General features: G+C 40.6%; 1 protein-coding gene across 12 annotated transcripts in view; it reads right to left on the bottom strand.

The window, feature by feature from the left end:
- Window positions 1–24116, bottom strand: part of PPFIBP2 (PPFIA binding protein 2) — a 102104-nt gene that overhangs the window by 25208 nt on the left and 52780 nt on the right. For 9 of the 12 annotated variants that reach the window (XM_040066639.1, XM_040066642.1, XM_058421070.1 and 6 more), the window contains 3 exons: window positions 14882–14971; window positions 11154–11267; window positions 2856–2987 (listed from right to left, as the gene is read on the bottom strand). In XM_040066639.1, coding sequence (XP_039922573.1) covers window positions 2856–2987; window positions 11154–11267; window positions 14882–14971 — 336 coding nt within the window. Of the gene's footprint in view, window positions 1–2251; window positions 2309–2855; window positions 2988–11153; window positions 11268–14881; window positions 14972–22189; window positions 22882–24116 lie in introns of those variants that run through there. The other 3 variants (XM_058421069.1, XM_058421074.1, XM_058421076.1) reach the window with 3 other exon arrangements.

The raw sequence follows: 24116 nt of genomic DNA, 5'->3' as shown, positions 1-24116 counted from the left end.
TTACAGCCAAATCCATAGACTTATCCCATGCCACAAGAGGAAGAGTTAGGACACATAGCAAGCCTCTTTTGTCCACTGTCAGGTAGAGGAGAGATCTGGGCAGCCGTAAATCTTCTGACAATGCTGCTTCCTCATACCTTGCTACATTAGGAAAAACACATTTTCAAAGTTTCTGAGGTTTTTCAGGTAAGGGAAAAGCTACACAACCCCCTCCGGTGAGACTCCAGAAACCTTCATAGCATTACCGTGTCAAAAGTAGGACATTATTCCAGACAAAAGGAATTAAAATGACAAAGTCAGGACTGAGCTAGCCCATGTACAAGCAGCTCTTCTCCTGGCCCGTCTGTAATATATATAAATAAAGGCACTTTATATTTAGTATGTGCTTTTGAAGAGCCAGAGACAAGTGGCATACAGTGTGAAATCAATACCTTTGAGAGGAGGTTAGAGATGCTTGATGAACTCCGCGGCTAACTGAAACCAAATCTAAATGACAGCTGCACAAGATAAAGTGAAACCAACCTCACACATTAAAACTTGCTCATGTTTAGAAGGATGTCAATTTGCTTTCTTTCCTCCCAGCCCAACCAGAAAAATAATTCCACAGATAAATTCTAAGTGACTGGAAACAGCTGCTATGAAATAAGCCAGCACAAAATTAGAAGAGAGAGAAAACATGGTTAAGCTGAATGATCCTGCAATGCCACATTTAATTTTAAACTTATTAAGCCCCATTATTATATTTAGAAATAGCAGGGTCAGCCATGAAGTATCATGAACAAGCTGTTTAGAATGGGTTAACTACTGGATGCCAAAACCAAGAGCAAAGTACAGGTTGACTGCTTTTGTCAGAGTGGTTTCTTCACCAGAAAGATGTAGTTGGGCAGTGGAGGCAAAGAGTCCAGGAAAACACTCAAAATATGACCAAGTGTAAGCAGGTGTAGTCTGATAGAGTAAGGAAAATTAACTAATAAATTTCGTTCTAATGTTTGAAATTGTGCCTGTATTGAAAAATCTGTAAAATTTACAGGAAAAAGAGCAGAAATAGGGTTAAAGCATTAGAATTCAACTAAGTATCCAATTTGATTGAAAGCATCTCCTGATAAATGGATTGACGCTTATTCAGGAGAATCTGAAATAAATGCACAAATAACTAAACAAGCAAACAAAAAATGCTGTTTATTTCCCACAGCTTTCCTTACAACACCCATTTTCCTTGCTTTGCACACACAAAGGTTTGCGACTTTCAACATGCCAGAAACCTAATCACATCTTGGGGTAGTTAATAATTCAGCACACACTCAACACAACAATTCTCAGCTTTTCCATCAGATTAGAATCCTTTTCCATCTCAGGAGCATGTCCTATCACTAAGCAATACCACCAAGGCATCCAGGCTGTTAAAAGCTCAACTTTTCCACCCAAGGGGGCAATACACCTCACTGCAGCAGCAGAATTTCACAGCTCACAGGACCAGACCTCCCAGGCACTCAGAAGTCTTGTCCATAAAAATGCACCTAAAATCTTTGCTGCTTTCCAGGAGCTGGCTGTGCATGCCCTGCAATACTTTAGGCATTCTCACCCCTGCATTCCACATGTCATGGGAAACACTTGTGAGCAGGCTGCCATCTGTAGCCACCAGGTGCTGCTCAGACCTGTTCAGACTTTCAGGTAGATTGAGAGTGCTCTGTACACAAGGCACTGGCAATTATGCCTGAAACAGCATGAGAAGGGCCACAGGTGGTAAAAACACCAGCTGGTGCCTCCCCGGCTTGCAAGCTCTGCCAGAAATTGCTCTCTTCATGTTATCGTTGAATCTCTAAAGAAAACTTCAGAGAATAAAGAAGTTGAAAGCAAACACGTCCCAAATGAGCTACGCCAGTGCAGGCCAAGTACAGATGCACAGTTATCACCTATTCCACTAGCAGAGTTATGGAGAGCAAACAGTTAACTAAATGCTGCCTGGATTTCAAATTCTCCTAAGTCAATATGGAACAAAGTTTGGGGGTTGTTTTGTTGTTTTTTTTTTTTTTTTTTTTCAGTCAGCAATGTAGTAATGTCAGACCCAGTAATCCTTTCTTTCCAGGCAGTCCTCTCCTGGTAGCTGGTCCCCTGACAGGATCACCGAGTAGGGCAACACATGGCCATTTGTGTGAATTTCTTCCGCGATTGCTTTCCTTCCCAGATTCCATCTGCTGCTCACCACCACGATATGGAGGTTGCTCAGATGAAGTTCCTGTTTCAAACTTACTTTCTTAACCAATACAGCAAAACCCAGAGCTCCTTTGATGTCCAGAACTGTCCACATCTGAAAGGGAGAGTAAGGGCTGGAATTGCCTCCAGCACAGGGTATTCTTTTGCACTATTTATAAGGCAGCCACAAGGGGGAAGACACATTGGAAGCAGATGCCCTCCCAGTTGCCATAAAGACATTAAAATCCCCAATCTCAGAGTTTGTGGCATCCCTGACACTACTGAGCTGACAGTGTTTTCTGCCATAAAAACGAGGGAGAGCTCTGGAAAGCCTTGCACAGCCATGCCAGTCCAGCTCTCAGGGAAAGGAAAGGGTTAAGACAACACCCACTGCAATAAATGCTTCTGGAAGGGACTCTGCCGTGATGAAAGCCAAACAGCAACCTCTGAAGTATAGTGAGAGAGAGGAAAAGAAACCACATCCCAAAAATGCATAATCATACTCCTCAATGAATTCATAAGATCACTGATAGAGGCTGTGCTGCCAGCATGGAAAATCCTATTCCATGCTGATTTCAGCCCAAAAGCTCAGGTGTGTGACAACACACTGTAGACACGTGATGGAAAAAAATAAAATAACACAAGCTAATGAAAAAGCTCACCTCAGCTTTGTTCTGTTTCTCTTCATATTCACTCTGCTCCTTTTCCATACCAACCAGCTTAATCTTCAGGTCTGAAACTTCAGCCATCAGATCTAATTTCTGAGTCTCAAGCGACGTGCGACTCAGCAGCTCCTGAAAGCAAAGCAGAATATTTTCCCCAGTTATTTACGTGAGCATGGACAGACTGCCGTGTATTTTGTTGGCAGGCCCATATTAAACCCTCAAGTGCTGAAGTTATTTTCATCTAAATGTTCTGTCTTAATCACCAAACCACTGTGTCCCACTCCTTATTTCAAGCAAATGTGTGGCAAAGTAAATCCCTGGGCTAGACATGAAATCAAAACCAATACTGAGGCTGGACAGACACAAACCTACATAATGGTACATTACAAAAGAGCTGGTGTCTTCCTAAAATACTCATCAGCCAAAGTTATGTTTTAGGATTACCTTGTGGGCTTTCTTGTCACACATTATCCAATAAAGGATGTATTACAGAATGAGCACCTTAACCTAAATTGAGTAGCAGAGGCAAGCAAGACCTCTGCAGTCACAGCATTAAAGAGTAACTTATACCATGTAGTACCTGACGGCTTCTGATGGAGGGAACTGCAGCAAATGGAATGTCCTAGCTGGAGCCTAAAAGGTAATGTCTAAGCTAAGAAACACCATAAAGGAGAAACAATCGGTCATGGCTTCTGCTTGTGTGCCCCAAGTTTGTTTTCCAGACTGCAGAGCAGACATGCTTTGGATGGAGTCATATCAGTGTGTCTGGAGAATGGTCAACATCCACATCCACACTGAAATCTTTAATTTTTCAGGAAAGCCAAGGCAAGAACCCAGCCAAAATTTAAACAGAGTGTATTACATACATCAAATGACTCTGTCACCTTTGTTTTCAAAAATAAAAAAGCCCTGTAAGGAGTTAAAGCCTTACTGAAAAATTCATACTTAGTTTTCCAAGCGCCAAATCAATTTTTAACAAAAGAATGTAGGCTTCCAAACGGTTTATGATAATTCACAAATCCCATTAGTGTGTTGATCATATGAATCACACTGAAGAATCACATCAGACTGGGCTTTGAATTACACAGCAGTGATTTAACTGAAGTTGCCATAGTTAACCTGGATCTACGCTGATGATATTGAGGGATCAGAAATGACCAGGTCCAGCAGCCTTTCCTCATCTCTTCCTCTGCCCCAAACTGTACAGGACATTGTAGACCACGGCTTGGAGAAGCCACAAAGGTTATTTCAAAGATTACAGAGTTGAAGTTTATTTCAAAATCTCCTCCACATGTAAATTATTTTAGTCTGGTGGGGAATATTGCACAAATTAAAAATGGTACTGAACTTGCATCTGTATTGCAACACCAATTATCTAAGCCACCCACTGTTCCCTATGCCATGCCCATTTCTGCTGACACTGGCAATGATATTTGTGGATGGATGGGAAAACAAACAGAAATGTGGCCTCATGGTTTCAGCTTTTTCTTTTTTTCTCTTCTCTGAATGAAATAAATCAAGCACTAATCAGGAAGAGATACTGCATTGACTTTTTTTATTGAGAAACTCTAAGAGGCTGTCACTTAATGAAATCCCTGGAGGAGATGCTTTCTACACAGGTGTTTATAAATTACAATTACAAATAACTCCTCTGACTTCCAGAAAAACACTAATTTGCAGGAGTTTCAGAGGGACATCCCGGTCCAGACTGGAACAGGCTCTGCACAGCGGTTAACATAGCAGGTTAAAACAGAGTTAAAAATGAGAACTTTGATATGAAATAAGGCCATTGAACATCAGAAAGAAGAGCAGGATGAGGCAACTCTGGCCCCATGGACAGACTCTCTTCAATCTTGAGTTAAAACAACATTTAGAATTTTTTTTGGACACTGACATGGTGTTCCATGACACGGGAGGAAGATTTCTTAATAAGGCAAGGAGCCACAGCATCCCTCTAGGGATTTTAAACAAAAGATCTATCCTTTGAGTATACCATTTGGCATTACTCCTTATTTTTCCTACAGACCCCTAAATTACCCTTAGTTGTGCAGTGGAGAGCAATCCACACTCACTCCTCTCATCCCAGGTTCAGGAGCTCTGTGTGAATTCGCAAGCACTACCTGGTCCAAGTGAGCATGAAGGCAGCTGTTTGGGTTTCTTTTCCTTTTAATCAGCTCAAATGAAATTTTACAAATTGTTCTGAAGCTGGGAAATCAGATTCTCAGCTGGAGTAAACTGGCATAAACCTCGTGACTTAAAATAGGCAAAACAGCTAACTATCCCTAGTTTGTTTTCAATGGAGCTCCACTGATTCAAAACAGCTGACAATTCCTCTTGCATCCAGAGGACCTAACTTTTGCTTTGAAAGTAAGTGCCATTTAAAGTAAATGTCTCCTCTTGAAATGGGAACATCTGGAAGCAATTATTTTCATCTTCAAGCAGATGCTCACAGTGAACAGCTCATTAAGAATGTGAACCATTTTGTTACAGAGAAATTATAGTGTGTTTCAGCGGTATGATGCAACTTGAATTCAGCCAGAATAAATATGCAATTGTAAGAAAAGAAAATACAGATTTATGTTATTGGTTTGAAAGTAAAAAAACCAAAACAAAACAAAAAAAAAAAACCAAAAAAAACCAACCAAACAAAAAAAAACCCACAACAAAACAAAAAAAACCAAAAACCAAAACAAAAAAAAAACCCGCCCCCCCCAAAAAAACCCAAACAACAACAACAACAAAAAAAACCCCGAACAACAACACCACCACCAAACCAAAACACAAAAAGACAGGCAGAATGGTAATTTAGGTTGCAGCAGCTTTAAAAGGATCTTAGCTGAAAAATAGAACAGATATGGAACATACCCTAGGGAGTCTTCTTTAGAAACAGGATACTTGGTTATAGATTTAACATACACTATACATTATACTATGCAAGTGTAATTTACCTTCTTAAAGTTCTTTTTCTAAGCTCAACTTTTAACTTGTAAAATTGAAGAGGCATGCAGAAGCAATGATATACATGCACCAGACAGATCAAGGAATAGCTAACTATTTCCAAACACAACACACTTCTTAAAACTCACACTGTATTTCTAAAATACTTAATCAACTTTTCCAATATTCCCAGTGAGGCTCTAGCACATGCTGTGTATCTCACACTCACATTTAGTTGTCTTGGAAATATATAATTCTTACAAAAATGTTTATAAAATGTAACCTGACAAAAGTAGCTTGAAAAGAGGACACTACAGTTTTTTAGGCTCTCAGCTGCAAGCACAGAAAATTCCAGGATATTTAGCTCTCTACAAAACAGAAGAAACAATCATGCCATACACTGATTGAGAAACCATAAATAAAATTTAAGTCAAGTGAGGAGGGGAAAAAAAACAACCCCAAAGATCCCATTTTCAGTTGAGCACTCTACAAAACATAACATTTGAAAAAGTCCTCGCTTTTCACCCTTATTAAAAGCCTTGAAAGAGACAGACAGACCAAACCACCTACCTGAGAAGCAAAATCCAGCCAGAAGCACCCCTAATGAGGACTGCACTTCTCGAGTGCTGTGTGTCAGCTGTGGCAGAAATAAGATATTTGCTTAGCTGGAAACACAGCTGAGAACGATGAAATGGTGCAAGGCAGTAGCAGGCAGGGAATTACAGCCCTCCAGTTCATCATTTGCCCATTACATGGTTAAGGCAGGGAAAGGACAGAGCTTCCCACAGCCCTGCCAACTTGACCAGCCCTTGGATCTGCCTGAGGAGCAGATTCCTGCCCATGTTAACTGCAAAAGAGCAGAGCAGTGGAACGCTCACCTGGAGAGATAACGCTGCACAGCTTGAGAGCACACTCTGGAAACCTTAGAGCTCAACCAGAGCAGTGCAGAGCACACTTCAAAATCTGAAACACTAAGCCAGCTGCTGGCAAGAAGCTTCTGCATGCTATAAACAAGTGCTGAAATTCATCTAAGATCAGATAACTCAGGCAACTCAAAGTTGAAGGAATGGTCTTTGCCAGCCAGCAAAGTTCCTGAGGAGCAAACAGATACACAGCAGATTTATGCCCTGCAACCACGACAGGATTCTGGCACCCCTGAGCATGACACAACTGCAAAACCAGAGCAGGTACACGCTGAACAGTGTTGAATTCAAGTTCCTACTCTGATATAGCTCCTCTCTGCATTCTTTTAGTCCAGTTTTGTAAAAGGTTCTCTACTGGCTGGCACGCCTTCCTGAGGCCCTTGCACCCAGAGAGAAGTGGGCCATAAACTGACATGAGAGCAGAGATCTACTCCCAAACATTTCAGTTTTTATGTGTATTTCTTTAAGACACAAAGAACCCTGAAACCAAGTCCTTCATACTAATCAAGAGAATTCACTTGATTAAAGACACAATTGTGTTCACACAAGACAATCCAACAAGAGTCCCCTAGATTGTGCCAGAAATTATTTGGAAGGCACAAAGACACGGTCAGACCACATCTAGGATTTGGTTCAGGTCAGGTACAGGAAAGACCCTGCCACCCAGGCCAGAATAGGCCTTGACAAAGCCAACTGCTGTCCCTCATGCCAGAGAGCTTCAATGGAAATTACTATCTGTTAAAAAGATAAAATGCAGCTCTGGAATAGCAAAGGGGTATCAAACTAGAATTACTCACGGTAATTACCAAGAAATGCACATAAGTGTGGAGGTGAAAGTTGTATGTGCAGAAGATTCACTTTTCAGATGGACATGACACAGCTGTCAAGCCTGACAGCACAGATTGCACAGCACTAATGTGTTTACATCAGGCATGGCTGGTACTCTGTTATGGGACAGTTTAGGCAACTTTATAGAGCAGAAATCACTTCTGCTCTCCAATTCTACAGCACATTGATAGGAGGCTCCAAGACCCTCTTTCCTCTCAAAAAAAAAAAAAAAATCTTTCTTAAAATTGACGGGAAGAATGTACTTAGTGATACCACAAAGTAACTTAGAACAAGACAGAGGCACACATCATTGGTGTCTAAAATTGGCTGTAACTTTACATTGATATGCTGGAAAAGGACTGTCACAGCATAAATTGTTTTCCTAGGATAATTCTAGGAGGTTTTTTTTAAATTTTACTTCTAGCCATCTCCATTTAGGGGGAAGGGGAGGTAGCTATTCACACAGGCCAGCCTTTCCATATCCTTTACACATTCAATAGCAGGTCAGACACCTCACTGCAAGGTTATTCCATGAGATTAAGCATGTGTCATGTTCCAGAAAATTTGCTGTTACCATTTACTCTGAAGGATGGCCTTGTTTCTTGGCCCAAACCTGAATTATACTTCAGGATGGAATTAAAGTTTCGCCATTGACTTTCATGAGCTTTGAAAAGGCATGCTTCACGTTTTTGAAGGAAGAAAATGCAGGCACCTTCAAGGTGGAAAAATACTTTTCTTCATGACAATCTGTGTTGGAAAAAGCGTCCTTACAGAAGTAAAATGTTTTTTTGATGCCATAAGCCTACCATTATTTGTAAATGCACACCAGGGCATCTCTGTGTCTCTCACACAGGATCCTCTCACTGCTCAAATGCTGCTGAGCTGTATTTCCCTTGGCTGTGCTTCCATATACAGTGAGATCAAAGCACATCTCTCCACTGCCCTTCTGCCATAGCTGGACCTTTCCTGTGAGCTGTTTGACTCAGCCATCACAAAAACGGCCCCTTCCTTTACAGGCCAGGCTGGTTTTCTCCCAGTCATTGAGGTTGGCTGAGCATGACAGTCTCGAATCAGCTGCAGAAGCAACATGGTCAGGAGAGGGAGAAGGATGAAAAGCAGAATGAGGCCTTCTCTGTTGCTGTTACTCCACATTCAAGATGCCCACTCAAAATGCTGAACAGCCACTTTAAGTTATTTGTATAACTTTTATTACAGTTAATGTTTCAGAAGTGGTTCTGTGATCGCTTTGTAGCAGGGTTCAAAACAACTGTGCATAAATCATAAGCCAGAAGGATTTTTTGCCAGTAACCCCACCCTGACAAGTCTCTGCTAGCATAGATTCAGTAAAAACTACTTCGCAGGGTAGCATTAGATATCCTTTCTTCTGTGTAACATTAGGTTATCCTAAAGTTTATGATTTTTTAAATATTGAAGCATTTTTTGCACAGAATTATTATGAGTCACTCTTCTTATAGTTCTTGAAATTAGAAAGAGAGGGCTTTATCTTTATGGTTCCATTCTCCACTTAGAGGAAGCAGCTGACTTAAGTTCACAAAGGCAAAAATCAGTGGAGTTCAACATATTGTAAATAAAGAAGGAGAGCTGTGAAATAAACCTGAATTTACCCTACATCCCCTCCTAAGAGGGTAACAGAAGTCATTCTGAAAAGCGGGACACCAGCAGCAGCTGCTGGATGAGAAGATCTGAACCCAAATCTCCCCAAAACCTGACTGATCCATCTGTTGAAACCCCTGAAGCCACACACTCACTCTACTTTTGACAAATTATCTGCAGGAAAGCCCATTGGCCACATATCTTACATGAAAGTAAAAATCACCACATGATCAGGTCATTCTCCTCTGCCCAAAACTCAACTCATCCCCCATAGGGGATCATCTTTTCAACAAGATGAATTGAGAAGAGAACCTTCCAAAGAAACGATATTAAATAGGATCCTCTGCTGAGACAATAAATGTTCAAGTTCTCTGCTGACAGATCTAACTTGGGTTTCCCAAATCCTACTGTCTACTGGCAGAAACAACAACTATAGCTGCTCAAAATTATCCCAAAATTTAGATTTAAGGCTTATTTTAGACATATCTGGAGATTCTCTGATGTCTTGAGCTTTGGTACAGCCTTTTGTAGCTTATCGCTTTAGGATCAGCTTTGTAAGCAATTCGTGCATGTGCCAGACGAGCAGATGCAAACATTTTCACTGAAGTGGCTATGTTCATACAACATTATATTCTATTTTCAGATGCCTCAGTGTTCTGGTAAATAAGGCTTTAAGTTCACAGTTTTCCTCAGAAGACTATCCGGGCAAAAAATTTAAGCCAGAGAAAGAATAAACAGTTTTAACAGAAGCCACAGAACAACTATGTAGCTTTAGATTGCAACATGAAGCTTCTGTGCGCTGCTGTGAATGCCTTCCTGGAGCCTGAAAACAAATCTTCACAACTTCAATAATCCCTGTTCTTTGAGTTTAACCTCAGATCTCACTGGAAAACTACATGCACTCACTGTTTGCATTTTTAAAGACATTCCTTCAGAATACATACAACCTTTCCCAGCTGGAAGTGTTTTGGACCGTGTGAGATAGAAGGGTTTTTTGCAAGACCTTCTGAGAACTGTAATTTAAAATGTCTAGGGTACAATTTTATCTTATAGGAACTGCTGCTGTTCACATACATATGCACAAGGATTCTTACAGTAATTTCAAGTTTGGATCAGTTCATAAAGAGGCTTGTGTATCTCACATGGACTAAAACAGCAAATATATAACACAAAATATTTGTATGGAGAGAGGAACTAAGTTCATCAAGAACAGTATCTATCCTAAAAATTTCCGGCATAGACTTTTCAGGCTTATTTACAGTTTCAAATCTATTTTGGTAACTATGTACTGCATTAACAGTGGACAATCTGCATTTGTAACAACAGAAAATAGCACACGGAAAGAACTTTGGCATCCAGAGACCTGCAAGGTCTGTAAGGTTTTTAATTTATCATTTGCTCTGCTCCCTCACTATAGAACATGAAAGAACAAAAATTGAATCACATGGTCTGAAACTGTTGATTGAAATAAAGAAAGAATGTCTTTATATATTAATTGTCTCATATCAAATTAAGGGGAAAGCTCCAAAATTAAGCAAAAACTGTTCTAGAATAGAACTTCATACAGTAATGAATTTCAATTCGCTGCTTGTTCACCTTCAAAGCCATAGGAAAACTGAAGGCTTTTAAGTAAAACTTCTTAATTCTATAACTCCTACATGTATTACATACATTTAACCTGTCTAACCAGTTACTCAGCCATGTCCAAATAAGCACAGCTCAAATAAGACACAATAGTTTCATTTTACATGCTGCCACGTACAGCATTATGCAACCAGCCAGTAAAACTTTTCTGCAACAGGAAAACAAAGAAACATTTATTGGGGTGGGGGGGGGGGAGTGCAAAGCAGGAGAACAATAAAAGAAGTCTTTTTTTTCCCCTCTGTTTTATCCTGCTGCCAAAGGCAGTCACATATGCAGACAAGCTGACCATGTGTGCTCACCCCACTGCTGGAGAAGGTCATGCAGGAAGCTCTGTAATCCAGATTTTTACCTGTTGGAGCATTTCTTCTGTAGCATTCAGCTTCAACTGATGCCCCTCAAGACAGATTTCTAGGTCCCGGATTTTCTCTCCTTGAGCTTCCACCTGGTCTGTGAGAACACTCACCTGTAATTTGAGAGAAGCACAGTGCTATTGAACTGACTGTAAATAAGTTTCAATTACCTTACGCATATAACATCCAAATGCACGTTTTGACAAAAAAATTCCCTTTTAAAGCCCTCAATGCTTTAATATTCTTGTGCACTGCAGTAACCTGCTCTACCAAGACAGACAGTTTTGCAGTCTTAGCTCTATTTTGCTCCAACCCCGCCCTCTCATCTCCCCTCCCCTGAAACTGTTTTGTTCTGATATATAAAAGAAAAGGCATTTCAAGAAGTGGTGGAATGCTACACCTATAGGTAGCCGGGGTCCCTTCACGCAAAAGTCTGGAAAATTGGAAAGGAGCAAGCAAGAACAGAGGCTACTGGAAATATTTTATGCGGTTTTGGAGCATGCATCGCCATTTCGGGTTCTGTTGGCATTTCACTCTCTAAAACAGATAAGTAGGAAAACTGCTCATTCCCAACCCAACCAACCACTTTACTTCTTACAAGAACAAAGCTTTGCTGATAGTTCACTTATCAATAAAGATTTCTGAAGCTATAAAGAATGCAATGAGTAAAAGGCAAGTTTTAGCTGTGGCAAAGTTCTATTCCAACAAGAATTCCCAGGCTTTGGCAAGCCAAAACATGAAAGCAAAAGCAGGGAAATACAGACAATGAACCCCAGGAAAAGAACCAATAAGCAGTGCTGGTAAAGAACTGTGGGAATGGTGCTACAGAGAAATGAGTGTGCAAGAAAAAAATCCCAGCAGCTGAACCCAAATCTTGCAAAGCAGAAAAAACTGCACCCACGATAACATGACAAAGATATGGAAAAAACCCCAGTGATAATTCTTATGTTAAGAGGAACATACACTCACTTGTATAAAAGCTTTGATTATTCTAGAAAAAGACAATCTAAAACAAACAAACAAAGGAGCCTAAGGTGTTCAAACTCCATTTTGAAATAAATGCATTAAAAAACATATATGCTCTCACATCCAACCCTGCAATCTTTTTAATAGAACAAAATAAAACTGTACAGAATGTGGAAGTGAAACTTTTAAGATATAATTCACCACGCAGCATGTCTAAAACCCAATGAACAATTGAGCTCACTTCAGGGAAGCTGCAGAGGGAGAGATCTCTATTTCTTTTACCTGCAGACATAATGACAAGCATGCCCAGGAAAGAATCACAGAGAAAAAGAGGGGAAAGGGAAAAAGATTTTTTTTTTCCCATTAAAGTAGTTGGCTATAGGTTAGAGTACAGCTGGACGCAGGATGAGAGGTGATAGGAAGGAGTGGGTGGAGGCTGATGGCAGGGGGACACATCCAAGCTGTGGCAAGAGAATTTCCTGCAAGGAAAGCTGTTGCTCGTCTGCTTTCTTTTGATCCCTTGAAATGAGGGATGGTACACAAAAAAACCCCATGTGAGGTCAGAAGGCATGAAGAAAAAAACTGAATTATCTCCTTCAGTGTAAGTTCCAGAGAAAGAAAACCAGCTTTATTTAGAGCATCAGGCTAGGCTTAAATACCATTGCAACCTGGAGGGAAGGAAAACTCTGGATGTTAAATGGGACCTGCAAAGGAATTTAGTGAAAACTTAGCAGCTTTAGAAGCATGCGTTGGGCGTTCCAGCAGCTGCGCTGACAGGCACTTCAGCCGCTTGGAGCTCATATTTTCCCCATATTGTCCAGGATCACATCTGCCAGAGTCTTCAAGGAACCCATAGGCAGCACCAAGAACAAAATCCCAGGTTATGCTACACTGAGAATTCCATCTTGCCTTAGGAGTGCAACACCTGCAAGACTCAGCCTGTAGGTAATATATTGTCTGTAAAAGTGAAGGGTATTAAGCACTTCACTAAAAATCGAGTGTTAGAAAGGTTTAAAAGTCTGAGGCAAGACTGGAGTGCTCCCAGCCCCACATTCCCTCCAGACTGCAGCTATGGGCCAGTCACTGGTGCAATCCAGCATGAGCCTCAGGATAGAGGTGCTCATTCCTTTCTCATCCTTCCTGCCAAAGGGCACGCCCAGCAGCCAGGTCTGCACCAGCAGAGTCCCTCAGGCCATGGGACCTCAGTTTGGGGCTTGCCTGTGCTCCTCAGATTTGACTGCCTGGACAGAAGCACTGGTGTAAACAAGGTCCTAAACCAAGCTCCACCTTGACAGCTTTTGTTGTTGATGTTCATCTTCCAGACTGAGGTCTTAGGCTACCTTATTTGCCTGGGGTTTTTCCAATTCCACAGTGATGCTGGGCAGTGGGAAAGGAAAATGCATAAATACTGACTAAGTCTTTGATGATGGGTGGAAGCGACAGGAGTAAAATGCAAGAGACACATTTTCTAGTTCTGGTTTTCCTCTATTCCTTCTAAAAAAACCTCCGGGCGGATCCCGAAAGGTGTCACAAACCCGTGTTTCGTGCATTTGGCTGGCTGCATTCCTGGGTACCTGTTTGTGTGGATAAAGAAATAGTGACAACGTGCAGGCCAAAGAGAGGAAAATGACAGGACTTGACAGATAAATGTGAGGAACAAAGGAGACACCCAGAGCCAAAGCCAGGTGAGCCAGTTCCACCCTCAGCTCCAGAGGGAGCTCCTGGATTTGGCCACTTAATTGTCTCCCCACTCATGAGTTGCTCGTGCATGCAAGGCATGACCGTACAGTGTAAAAAGCTGTTTTCTATTACTAGTAGAATCAAATTTTTAGCGTTAACAACCACTTAATTAAAGATGTTCTAATAAATATCAGTTGTAAAGGGAATTTATAGCGCACACTTAAATTCCAACCAGAAGATTTTTTTCAGTCAGGTGAGTTTTTTCCAAAATTTGGAAATAGCAATTTAGTTTAACAGTAATGGGGAAAAAACAAAAAACAAACAAAAAAAAGCCCACCAACCAAGCCAAAGCTTGTGTCTCAAAACATTTATTGTTTATTCAACAACAGCAGTGAGCCTTCTGCTCAGTAAATGAACACAAGTGTGAGCAGAACATACAGGATAAGACATGTTTACAGAAACTTGTGACTGAGAGCAGTGAGAACACCTACCCAACACACTTCAGTTTTGTTTGATATAAACATATGTGCTTATAATATGCATTTGAAAGCATCAAGGGAAAGGATATGCAAAGACTATTTAAATAATCTCTGGCTTCAGTTTTTAAAAAGCGTGGAATGTACAGTTTATTACTAGCAAAAATACAGAGAAAAAAGTAATTTTTTTAGATTGTGCAACACGTGTTTTCTCCAGTAGAAGAATTTACATGGGACATGGGATCTGTTTGAAAAAGGCTTGGTAAACTGAGAAACAGGAAACCTGGAAGTGTCTAGGCATGCATTTTACTGTCAAATTTTCTCTATCCCTGTTTTCCCTCCCTTGAGCTTTTCGATGATGTAAACAATTTTGGTACAGTGTATAAACAGGAAAAGCTTTTACTACTGTCACACCCCTCTCCTCTACCAGGTTACCCCACCACAAAACCATTTAGAGAAATTATACAGATAACAAATTAATTCCTGGTTAAATATCAGTTACATTTGGCAACCTGCTAGCATTATTTAACAGAAAATACTCTGCCACTTCAGCTTTTTGCACTGAATATCAACTATGCAGACAATATTCTCTCTTTTGGACATACCTGCAGGATGAGCGACTCTTTATCACCTTCTAATCGTGCCAACCTTTCTTGATAAGTTTCATTATTGGATGGATGATGGTTCACCTGTGACTGGAGGAAAAAATGCTGTGAGAATTTTTACAGTTAAAGTTTCAAGCAATAGTTAATAAAAGTTTTGTATATTAAGCAGTTTTTGCAAGACAAAAAAAAAAAGGGAAAAAAGTGTGTATAAACCAGAACTGTTACATTAAAAATGTACATCGGCCTCCAGAGTCTTTTGCCAAAGTCAGTGAATCTTGTATTTACTTTCAAGTGGTAAAAATTGCTATAGGCATATTATTCCTAGAAGTCACTGAAAGAAAATGAGAAGTTTTTTGCCAGCAATTAAAAATTTATTTAGATGATCAAATTCCCATCAGGAGCTACCCTAGCCACCCAATCACTTATGGATTTCTTAATGGCTCTAGGGAGCAAAAGCTTCTACAACATGGCCTGTCCTTAACTATTATGCCCCATTTCCTATGAATTTTAATACCTCATATAGAAATATCACAAATAAAAATAAATCTGCAGATTTATTTAAGTTTAGAAGAGTCTCCTAGGTTCATCCTGCACACTGAAACACTGTGGGAATGGAGCTGTTTGATCAGAGCATGAGGAGTAAGATGAGCCCTCAGAGGCTGATTTCCCAGCTCCACTGAAGGCACTGCATTTCTGCCAGGGAACACAACACTCAGCCTGGCTTTGCAGTCAGCACAGGAATCCAAGGAGCTCCCTTCAGCTGCAGCTGACTACTCATTTATAGTTACTTGCACAATGGCACCAATAGAACTATAATCCTCCTCCCCAGCTGCCTTTTCTTTTTCAACTGAACATTTGTGAACAGATCTTATATATAATTTTTTTTAATTAAATATATTTATGGCTTCTTGATCTATATTGAGGCCTACGGGCCAAAACGTAAAACAGATGCTGACAACAGATGTGGTGCCAATCCACTCAATTCACTCAAATCAAGAAATCAAATTTTTATCCAATCAAAAGACACTTTTCAAGCCATAAATTGCTGAACTAGATCTAAGTGTGGCACCTTTATAAGCTGAGAGAAACCGGGCACCCTTGCCTCTGATTATTTTGAAAGAAATTGAGAGAATCAGAATGGCACCAACAAACAGGGCTGAAAGATGTCTGGAGAGATCATCTGGTTCCCCACTGCCTCCTAGGGCCAGTGATTATTTGCAGTATTCTTGTTTGGTCTTCTCCTAAAGACCTCTAGAGATGGAATTCACAGCTTCTCCATCTACTTCTTACCTACCTGTCATTAGAGCATTTTTCCTAACACGTAATCAGAATCATCTCTTCATGGTTATCATACCACCATAAACTAAAAAATACCTCCTTCCATTCACTTCAAAGATTTTTTACATATTTGAAGATTATCTCTACATCTCTAATTAGCAGGTCCCTCTGCATGCTGTGAAAGAAAAGATTAATTATTCTGTCTTCTCAGAGGTTAATTTTTCACAATTTGTTTTGTTGCTCTCTTTTGGTTCCTCTTCAGCAGCTATTTCCCAACTTCTTTTAAAATTAAGTGCCTAAGAGGAAACACAGGACACTGCAGCTGAAACTGGATTGAGTGGTAAAACCTTTTCACAGACTCTTGGGCCATATTTCTTTCCATATTAAACATATAGTAAAATTCATATATTCTCAGCCTAGGACTCATAACTTCCAGATTCTTTTAAAATGCTTTTATTTAGCTGCCAGCCTGTTCTTCATTCTGCTTTTACTCTTTGTTTCTGCTTAAATGTATAACTTGGAGCAAGTCTGCACTGACTTACATTCTATTATTTATAATCTTTTGCTATGCATCTGGCTGTTATGTTTTAATCGTGTCCTTTAGCATAGCTGCAAGGCCCTTAACTAGAATCACCTCTAAATTCAATAATTTTGGTCTTTTGTCCCTGTTTAAGGGGACAACAGGAACACTGAGAACAGAATGTGCAGGTGCTCACTCCACGCCTCACTTACCAGCATTCATCATCAAAAGATGAACATGTTAACTCTGCTCAAAATAAACTTTTTTTCACAAGTTTTTGACCAGTTCATAATAAGTAAACTAAGGTTCAAGACCTCACAGAAACGGCTCTAAATACGCAGGTGTGAGGTCAGCCAGAAAGGCCTCAGATAAGCACATGAAAATACAGCAGACAGAAAAATTACTTGCTAAATGAAAGCGTCTGATTGATGCACAGCAGTTGTTTGAGACCTGGTAATTCTTTTGGCACGTCTAAAGACAAAAATCAAACAGTGTAACATGAATCAAGGCCATCTGTGGATGGTTGGAGTGCATTCTGCAGTTGTGAGAGCCAGGACTAAGAAGAAACTGAGCAACATGTCACATGTACAGGCAGCAATTCAATACAGGACCAACAGCACAGAAGACACGAGTACATAGACGATTCCAGTCACTCTAAGAGCTCACAAACAATAAATAAACACTGGCCATGTGGTTACACAGGTCTAAAAGGCTGACTCCGTGGGATTTCCTACAAAGCTCTTATTCCAGAAGATCCAGCATTGAAGACTAAAAATGGTTACCCGGGCTCAACAAATTATAAGCCGAATATGTTAACTACGCCTCTTACAATGAAAGAATGAGAGGGATTGCACAAAACACATAAAGTTTATGATAAAGCATAATAATGAAGGAGAAGGGAGGACATGCTAAGGCAAGGTAGCTGAAAACGTGCTGATGGCAGTACCACTGCAGATAAAAAATCAACAGCGCACCACAAATACCTTGCCTACAGGAATCATAGAATTCTTAAGACCGGAAAAGAGCTTTAAGATCATCGAGTCCAAGCAGCACTACCACCACTTTTGCCATTAAACCATGTCTTCAAGTACCACATCTACACATTTTTTGAACTCTTCCAGGAATGGTGCCTCCACCATTTCCCTGGACAGTCTGTTCCTGTGTTTTATAACCCTTTCTGTGATGAAATTTTTCCTAACATCCAATCTAAACCTCTCATGGCACAACTTTGGCCATTTCTCTTGCCCTGTCACTGTTTCCTGTGAGAAGAGGCTGATCCCCACCTGGCCCCCACTCCTGCCAGGCAGTTCCAGAGAGTGATGAGGTCTCCCCTGAGCCTCCTTTTCTCCAGACTGAACACCCCCAGCTCCCTCAGGTGCTCCTCAAAGGACTCTCCAGACCCTCCCAGCTCCCATTTCTCTTCTCTGGACTTGCTCCAGCCCCTCAATGTCCTTCCTGAACTGAGGGCCCAGAACTGGACAAAATGCTCAAGGCGTGGCCTCCTAAGTGCCCAGGATGGGGGACAGCTGCTGCCCTGGTCCTGCTGGCCACACTCTTGCCAATACAGAAACGTTGGTCAGTTGATGTTCTCCTCGTGTGTGCCTCTTTCAGCACCAAGAGTCTCCAACACAGTTAATTTCAATCCAAACCCCATCAACTTCTGAAGTTGGTCAGCATGCTGTGACTCCGAGATTTGTCATAAACACCATGGATCTCACCTTGGGATGTGGAATGGGGAGAAGCTGGGAAAAGAAACCTGGCAGTCAGTTAAAGTGGTGATTTGTGAGCTTTTTCAACAAGTCATGCACCTCTTCGAGGAGACAGATTATGTCAAAACCCTCCTCCCTTCCTTAGCCACATGAATCACCTTCAGCTCCACTAATAATTGAACAGGATGCCCATGGCAACGATAATACTTGCATTAATGGGGAAGATAAAAGACATGCTTGATGCATTGCCTTTTGTTGTAGTTTAGAAGCTGAAAACAAGGAGTATTGCCAGCAGAATCCAGCCAGTCAGCTTTACCACCAACTACCAGCAGCACTGAGACCTCAGTATTGCATTCCAACACAAGAAAACGTACACTACAGACCCATTCCAGCCTATTTGAGTTGACAATATTTAGAAGTGTATGGCCTTTCTACATCTATAGTACTCTTTTTGGTCACTAGAATTATGCTCTGAGTCACAAGGAGTTGTATTGTGATGAGTGAAGACTGAGCAGCTTACACAGTAAACATTTTTATTTGCATCTGGCTATGGATGCCATACAAATTTAATCTCTCGACATGTTAGTGCTATCTCAGATACACACCCATCTCAATATATGTGCACTCTCTCAGTTACCTGAGAAGAGGAGGAGAAGGCTGGAACATGATTTCTGGATCTATAATGCTTGCCTTTCATCTGAAGGCAATTAGTAAATCAACAGCAGGATTTTTTATTTGCCATTGTTACTGCTTGCTTAAATGAAAGTGGTAGTCACTTGGAAAAAGCTGACAGTGCATAGTCTGAAACTAAGCAAAGACAGAGCTAGGTAAATTTTGGTAGTTCTGAAACCAAATGAATTTTAAACAAATATTTTTATTATATCCGGATAATTTTTCTGAAAACTAATGCTCTTTTTTTTTTTTTTTTTGCCCCAGACAGTTACATGTCTTAAGAGAAAATATCCTTACAGAAATTATAAGATTCACCTTCAACATCTTGAATTTAATGGCTACATCATGGGTTTGATCACTCCACCTCTTGCTAGTGCAGGTTAAGAATCTCATCCAGAAAAAAAGGCAGGTGTAAAACCAATGCACACCAATTTCAGTGGGGCCAGCCATCAGCTCTGTGCTGTACTGTTTGCAGTGAATATTAAAATTTCTATTAATCATTTTTGGCTGTAACTACATGTCTATGTACCAAAACGTGGGTTGTACTGTTTTTATTTGGAATGGTGCCATCCAATTAAGAGTGGGTAGAAAGGTAAGAATAAAGCAACAGGGTGACACAAAATTGTATGCGAAACCTCTAACCCAAATCCTTTGGGAGAACAAAATAATATTTGTTAAAAACTAGACACTTTCTCCCTTAATTTGCAAGAGAAACTTTTATCATATCTACACTCAGGCCCTGTAAAAGAACTCAATATTAATTACACGCACATCATTTCCCCCAAACTGCCCACCACAGCTTTATGACTGTGCCGCCGGCCAAGCTGTGAATTTAAAAGCGCAGTGTTCATACACAAGGAATTTTCCATATCCTCCCTCCTTGGCTCTGTCCACAAGCTCTCAGGTCTTGCTGCCCACTTTGTCCATTCCTCTGGCCATTCTTGGCCCAGCATTTCCACAGATCATGTTGGCACCAATAAAGACCAGTGGAAAAAATTGAAGTGTGGTGACAGATACTTTCAGTTTGATCTAAATAGTACTTTTCCCCCTGCTGCTGTTGCAAGGTGCCACTGTACACATTATGTTACAAGGCTTCTGCTTAAAACCAGACCCTCCATTCTGAGCATCTGAAAATAGCAGCTGTATCTGATGTTTTGCCTGCCTGGATCTCATGATTTTTGTTTTTGTTTGCTGCCCTAACCCAGTCCAAGCCACAGATACCACACAAATCCAGCCTAGCCAACCCATGCAACATCAAAACCCATCTGGGTCTCTGAAATGATTTCTGCTAATGATGAAATTTGAGCCAGCTCTAGCATACTTCACCAAGGCTTTATGGAAGTCTGTTGCAGTTATTCTCTGCAAAAATGCCATGTGTTACTCTGAAAACAACTCATAATTTTATTATCAAGCCAAAGAGCAACAGTTTACGATTGCAGGAACTGAAATCTTTATGTGCTGTAACAGTCAGTGCCAGACACGAGACACTGGGATTCTTGGATGGGAGAACTGAACAAGCAACTTCGATTGTTGCAACTTTTTTGGTTTCTAAATCACTTCTCAAAGGAATCTGGGAGCAGACTGCTTAAGTTTTCCTGGGAACCATACAAGACCACCTTCTGTCCTCTTCCCTTCCCCCACATGCTCACCCCTTTAAAGAGCTTGCAAGGAAAAGCAGCAGCATTGATGTTCTCCTTTATGTACCTGACATAAAGGGAATTATATGCAATGATACCAGAAGCATTATTAACTCCTGTAAAATCTTGTGCTACATTTGAACACCTTATCCCTGCTGAACACAGCCCACAAGCTGATGGCAGCAGACCTAATTAACCTGTTTGTTAGCAAACCTGCCTTTGCAGAAATTAAATTTCTGGAAGCAGGAGTGGCATCCATTACCTCATTTATAGAGAAAATTAATATGTGAGACTAAATATACTTTTGAAAAGAGCTAATTAGCTTTTACTGCACTTCTGGTTGCCCCTTCACTATCTGCTCACTTTCCATTCAATCCCCTCCACAGACACACTCCAGAAATGTGAAAGTTTCCAAAATATTTGATAAATTAACTTCAGGATTCTCAATCTCTTATTAAAGATTGACACATAATTAATATTTTACACTTATTCAAGAAACTACCTAAAGTAAGTGTTCCTAATCACATTTCACATTAGAACTGAGAGATATTTTGTGTTTATACAGCTAGTAAAAACCCAAGAGAGCATTTGCATACGTATTCATATGTGTATACGTATAGACAGGCAAGAATTTGCTGGAAAAGCACACACAGGTCAAAACAGACTTTAAAAGAATAAGGAGAGAATGTGCTTCTTTCATGACATGCAATTAAATCCATATTCTAATTTAAAAAACAGCCTATTCTAAGGGATCTAGTCAGATCCCATTCAAGGATTTTTATAACACCAAAAAATAAATACTCAAACATAAAATCTAAAAGCTGAGAAAAACAAAGCTATTTTTTCAGGGTGATGAGAAAACTGCACAAACCTGCCTTAAAAAAAAAAAAAAAGGGGAAACAAAAACAATTTCATGCAGTTGATCCACATCTGGGCAGTTCATCAACAAAATTAACAGACCTGCCTTTAAAAAAAAAAAAACCCATATCTTTTTAGCAGAGTAACAGACACAGAAGAAAAGCAGCACCATTTTTACCCGAGACAAAGGCATCCCGAAAGGTCTCATACTGTTACCCTGATGAAGAATCACTTAAGTGAAGAGCTGATGCAGAAAACTTCTCCCTTTAAAGCACAACATGGTAAACAAGAGCCTCTCCTTTCTTTTGCTATATGTTACCATGCAGGATTTGTTTTGTTGCACTGCAATCCCCAGAAGGCACAAGCACTTGCCAGAATCTATTGCCATTTGCTCAAAGTTCGATCCTAGAGTTTCATTTTTAAAGACAAAGACAGCTGATTTTCTCCCCCCTCCCTAAGCCTCCTCCTCCTCCTCCACCAAGGCACGTCTTTAATTCACTTCTCATGAAGAAACTCACACTATTTAATGTCTGAAGTACTGAATGAGTTTCCTTCCGGAAAGTAAAGAATTCTCCCTAAGATTTTGCTAAATGTGCATTTAGAAAGAGAAAACAAAGCCTAGCAAATCACTTACCCTCTTTAGCCACGTGAAGTGCTTATAAATATCAATCTCACCATCCATGCTTTGGGCCCATCTCCGCAGTCACATTCCCAGGGTTAAAAAAAACTTTTGGAAGCAAGCGCTCTGCTTTGTTCTGCAGGATGTAGCTGTGATTTCTTCTCCTTTCAACCCTTGACTTCTGAAATCTTCAGTGCCTGGTCATATTTTTTGCTGAATCCCCTGCCTCTGTCCCACAGTCTTATCCCAAAGGCTTCTCGCAGATGTATATATAACACACAACAGTATAAACTTCAGGCTCCCCCCAAACATCTGGTTTTTTTAAACAGCAGATCGGTTAGCAGCAAGAACAATGCAACCCTAAAAACATTGAAAAGATAACTTGCTAAATGATCTTTAAAAAAGGATCTTTCAAGAACAGCATAAATCTGCAGGAACTGTTCCCCTTTAATGCTGAATAACAAGCTAAAAATTATTAAGCTGTCACTGAGAAACTATTCTCAAGTAATGCTTTCTCCGGCTTTCTGTTTCAAGAGTGGCTGGAACTCATTACCAAAGACCCCCTATTTCCTGTCTCTGTTCTACTCCCTGTTTATCGTAACACTACTCAGCCCTCTCAATTTATTTCAGGCTCAGACGAAACCTAAAAATAAGTTCTGCTCTTTGAATTACTTGCCTGTCCTCTCAAAAGACATTATAAAAAGGGAGGAATTCAAGGATGATCCTGTGAATAAGATAATGATACCATAAATTGCCCTATTGCCAAAGAGGCGATTTTCCAGCCCAACAGAAGATGATGATACCCTTCCAAGATATTTGTCTGCTCCTGCTGAAGCTGAAATCTCACAGCATGACAGCTTTTCAAACTTGCAACACCAAGATAAACGTGTGTGCAACGCAATGCTCTGGCAAGAAGGGAAATTTAAAGTGTTGCCTGTTATTGCGGTGTCCTCTAGTGCCTCCACACAGCATTCATCTGAACTTCTAACTTTTCCCAATAAACTCCAGTTTCCAGGGTTGTTTCTCCCCCTAGTTCAGAGTGGCTTTGACCTTAAACCGGGCAGCTGATTGTTACACACACGGACAACTGCTTGGGCAATGCCTCTCCAGACCCCAAAGCAGCTGCCCCCATGGAATCTCCTCACTGCTTTCAGATCCTACAGCCAGGCTAACCCCTGGGCTTAGGGGGCAGTAAACCAGCACTTTGGAAGAGCCAGTGTCAAAGCTGCCCGTGGTGCTAACGTTACACACAAAGGACTCAAAGTCTGAAGCTGTATAAAGCCTTTCCTACAGGGACCTGCCTCACTCAGGCACCTACCCACACTCCAGACTGGGCAAGTCACAGGTATCTGACAAAATTTTTTCAGGGGAATGTGGGTTTTTAATATTTAAGCCATTCTTGATCCTTTTGACCCGATGGAGCTCTTTTGAGAACCTCCCACAACCCAAAGTAAGGGGGAAGGATATAGACCAGACTTTCAGTTCCCTTCAGGTATTTATTATCCGTTCTTACTTCAAGTCACATGACAAGAAAAATATGACAATTTTTAGCACCTCAGTCATACAAACGTCGTCTAAGGGTGCTGGGATACCTAAAATCACCAGTAAAGGTGAGGAGAAAAGAACTGCCCATTTCTAAAAGCAATGCTACAAGACAGATCTGATTTGGGTTGCCCTGAGCATAGAATAGACTTATTTTATGCTGCCTGAAAGTGGATGAGAGCAGTTATTTCTTGAATAGCTCATACTATCTGGGCAAAAATCTTAATACATTATCAACAGTGCATGAGAAAAAAAAAATAATACTTAGAGTGCATTTCCCTGTGTATGACAGCCTCCATCATGGCTGACAAGCTGGAGACTGGATGGTGGTTGTCTTGATGTTAAACATGAATGCCCAACAGTATGAACCATTTTTTTCCCCAGAAAACCTGTTGTCTAA

The sequence above is a fragment of the Hirundo rustica genome, chromosome 6 (genome assembly GCF_015227805.2).
Source record: "Hirundo rustica isolate bHirRus1 chromosome 6, bHirRus1.pri.v3, whole genome shotgun sequence".
In the NCBI taxonomy this organism is placed as follows: Eukaryota; Metazoa; Chordata; class Aves; order Passeriformes; family Hirundinidae; genus Hirundo; species Hirundo rustica.
This window is presented reverse-complemented; position numbering and strand designations above follow the sequence as displayed.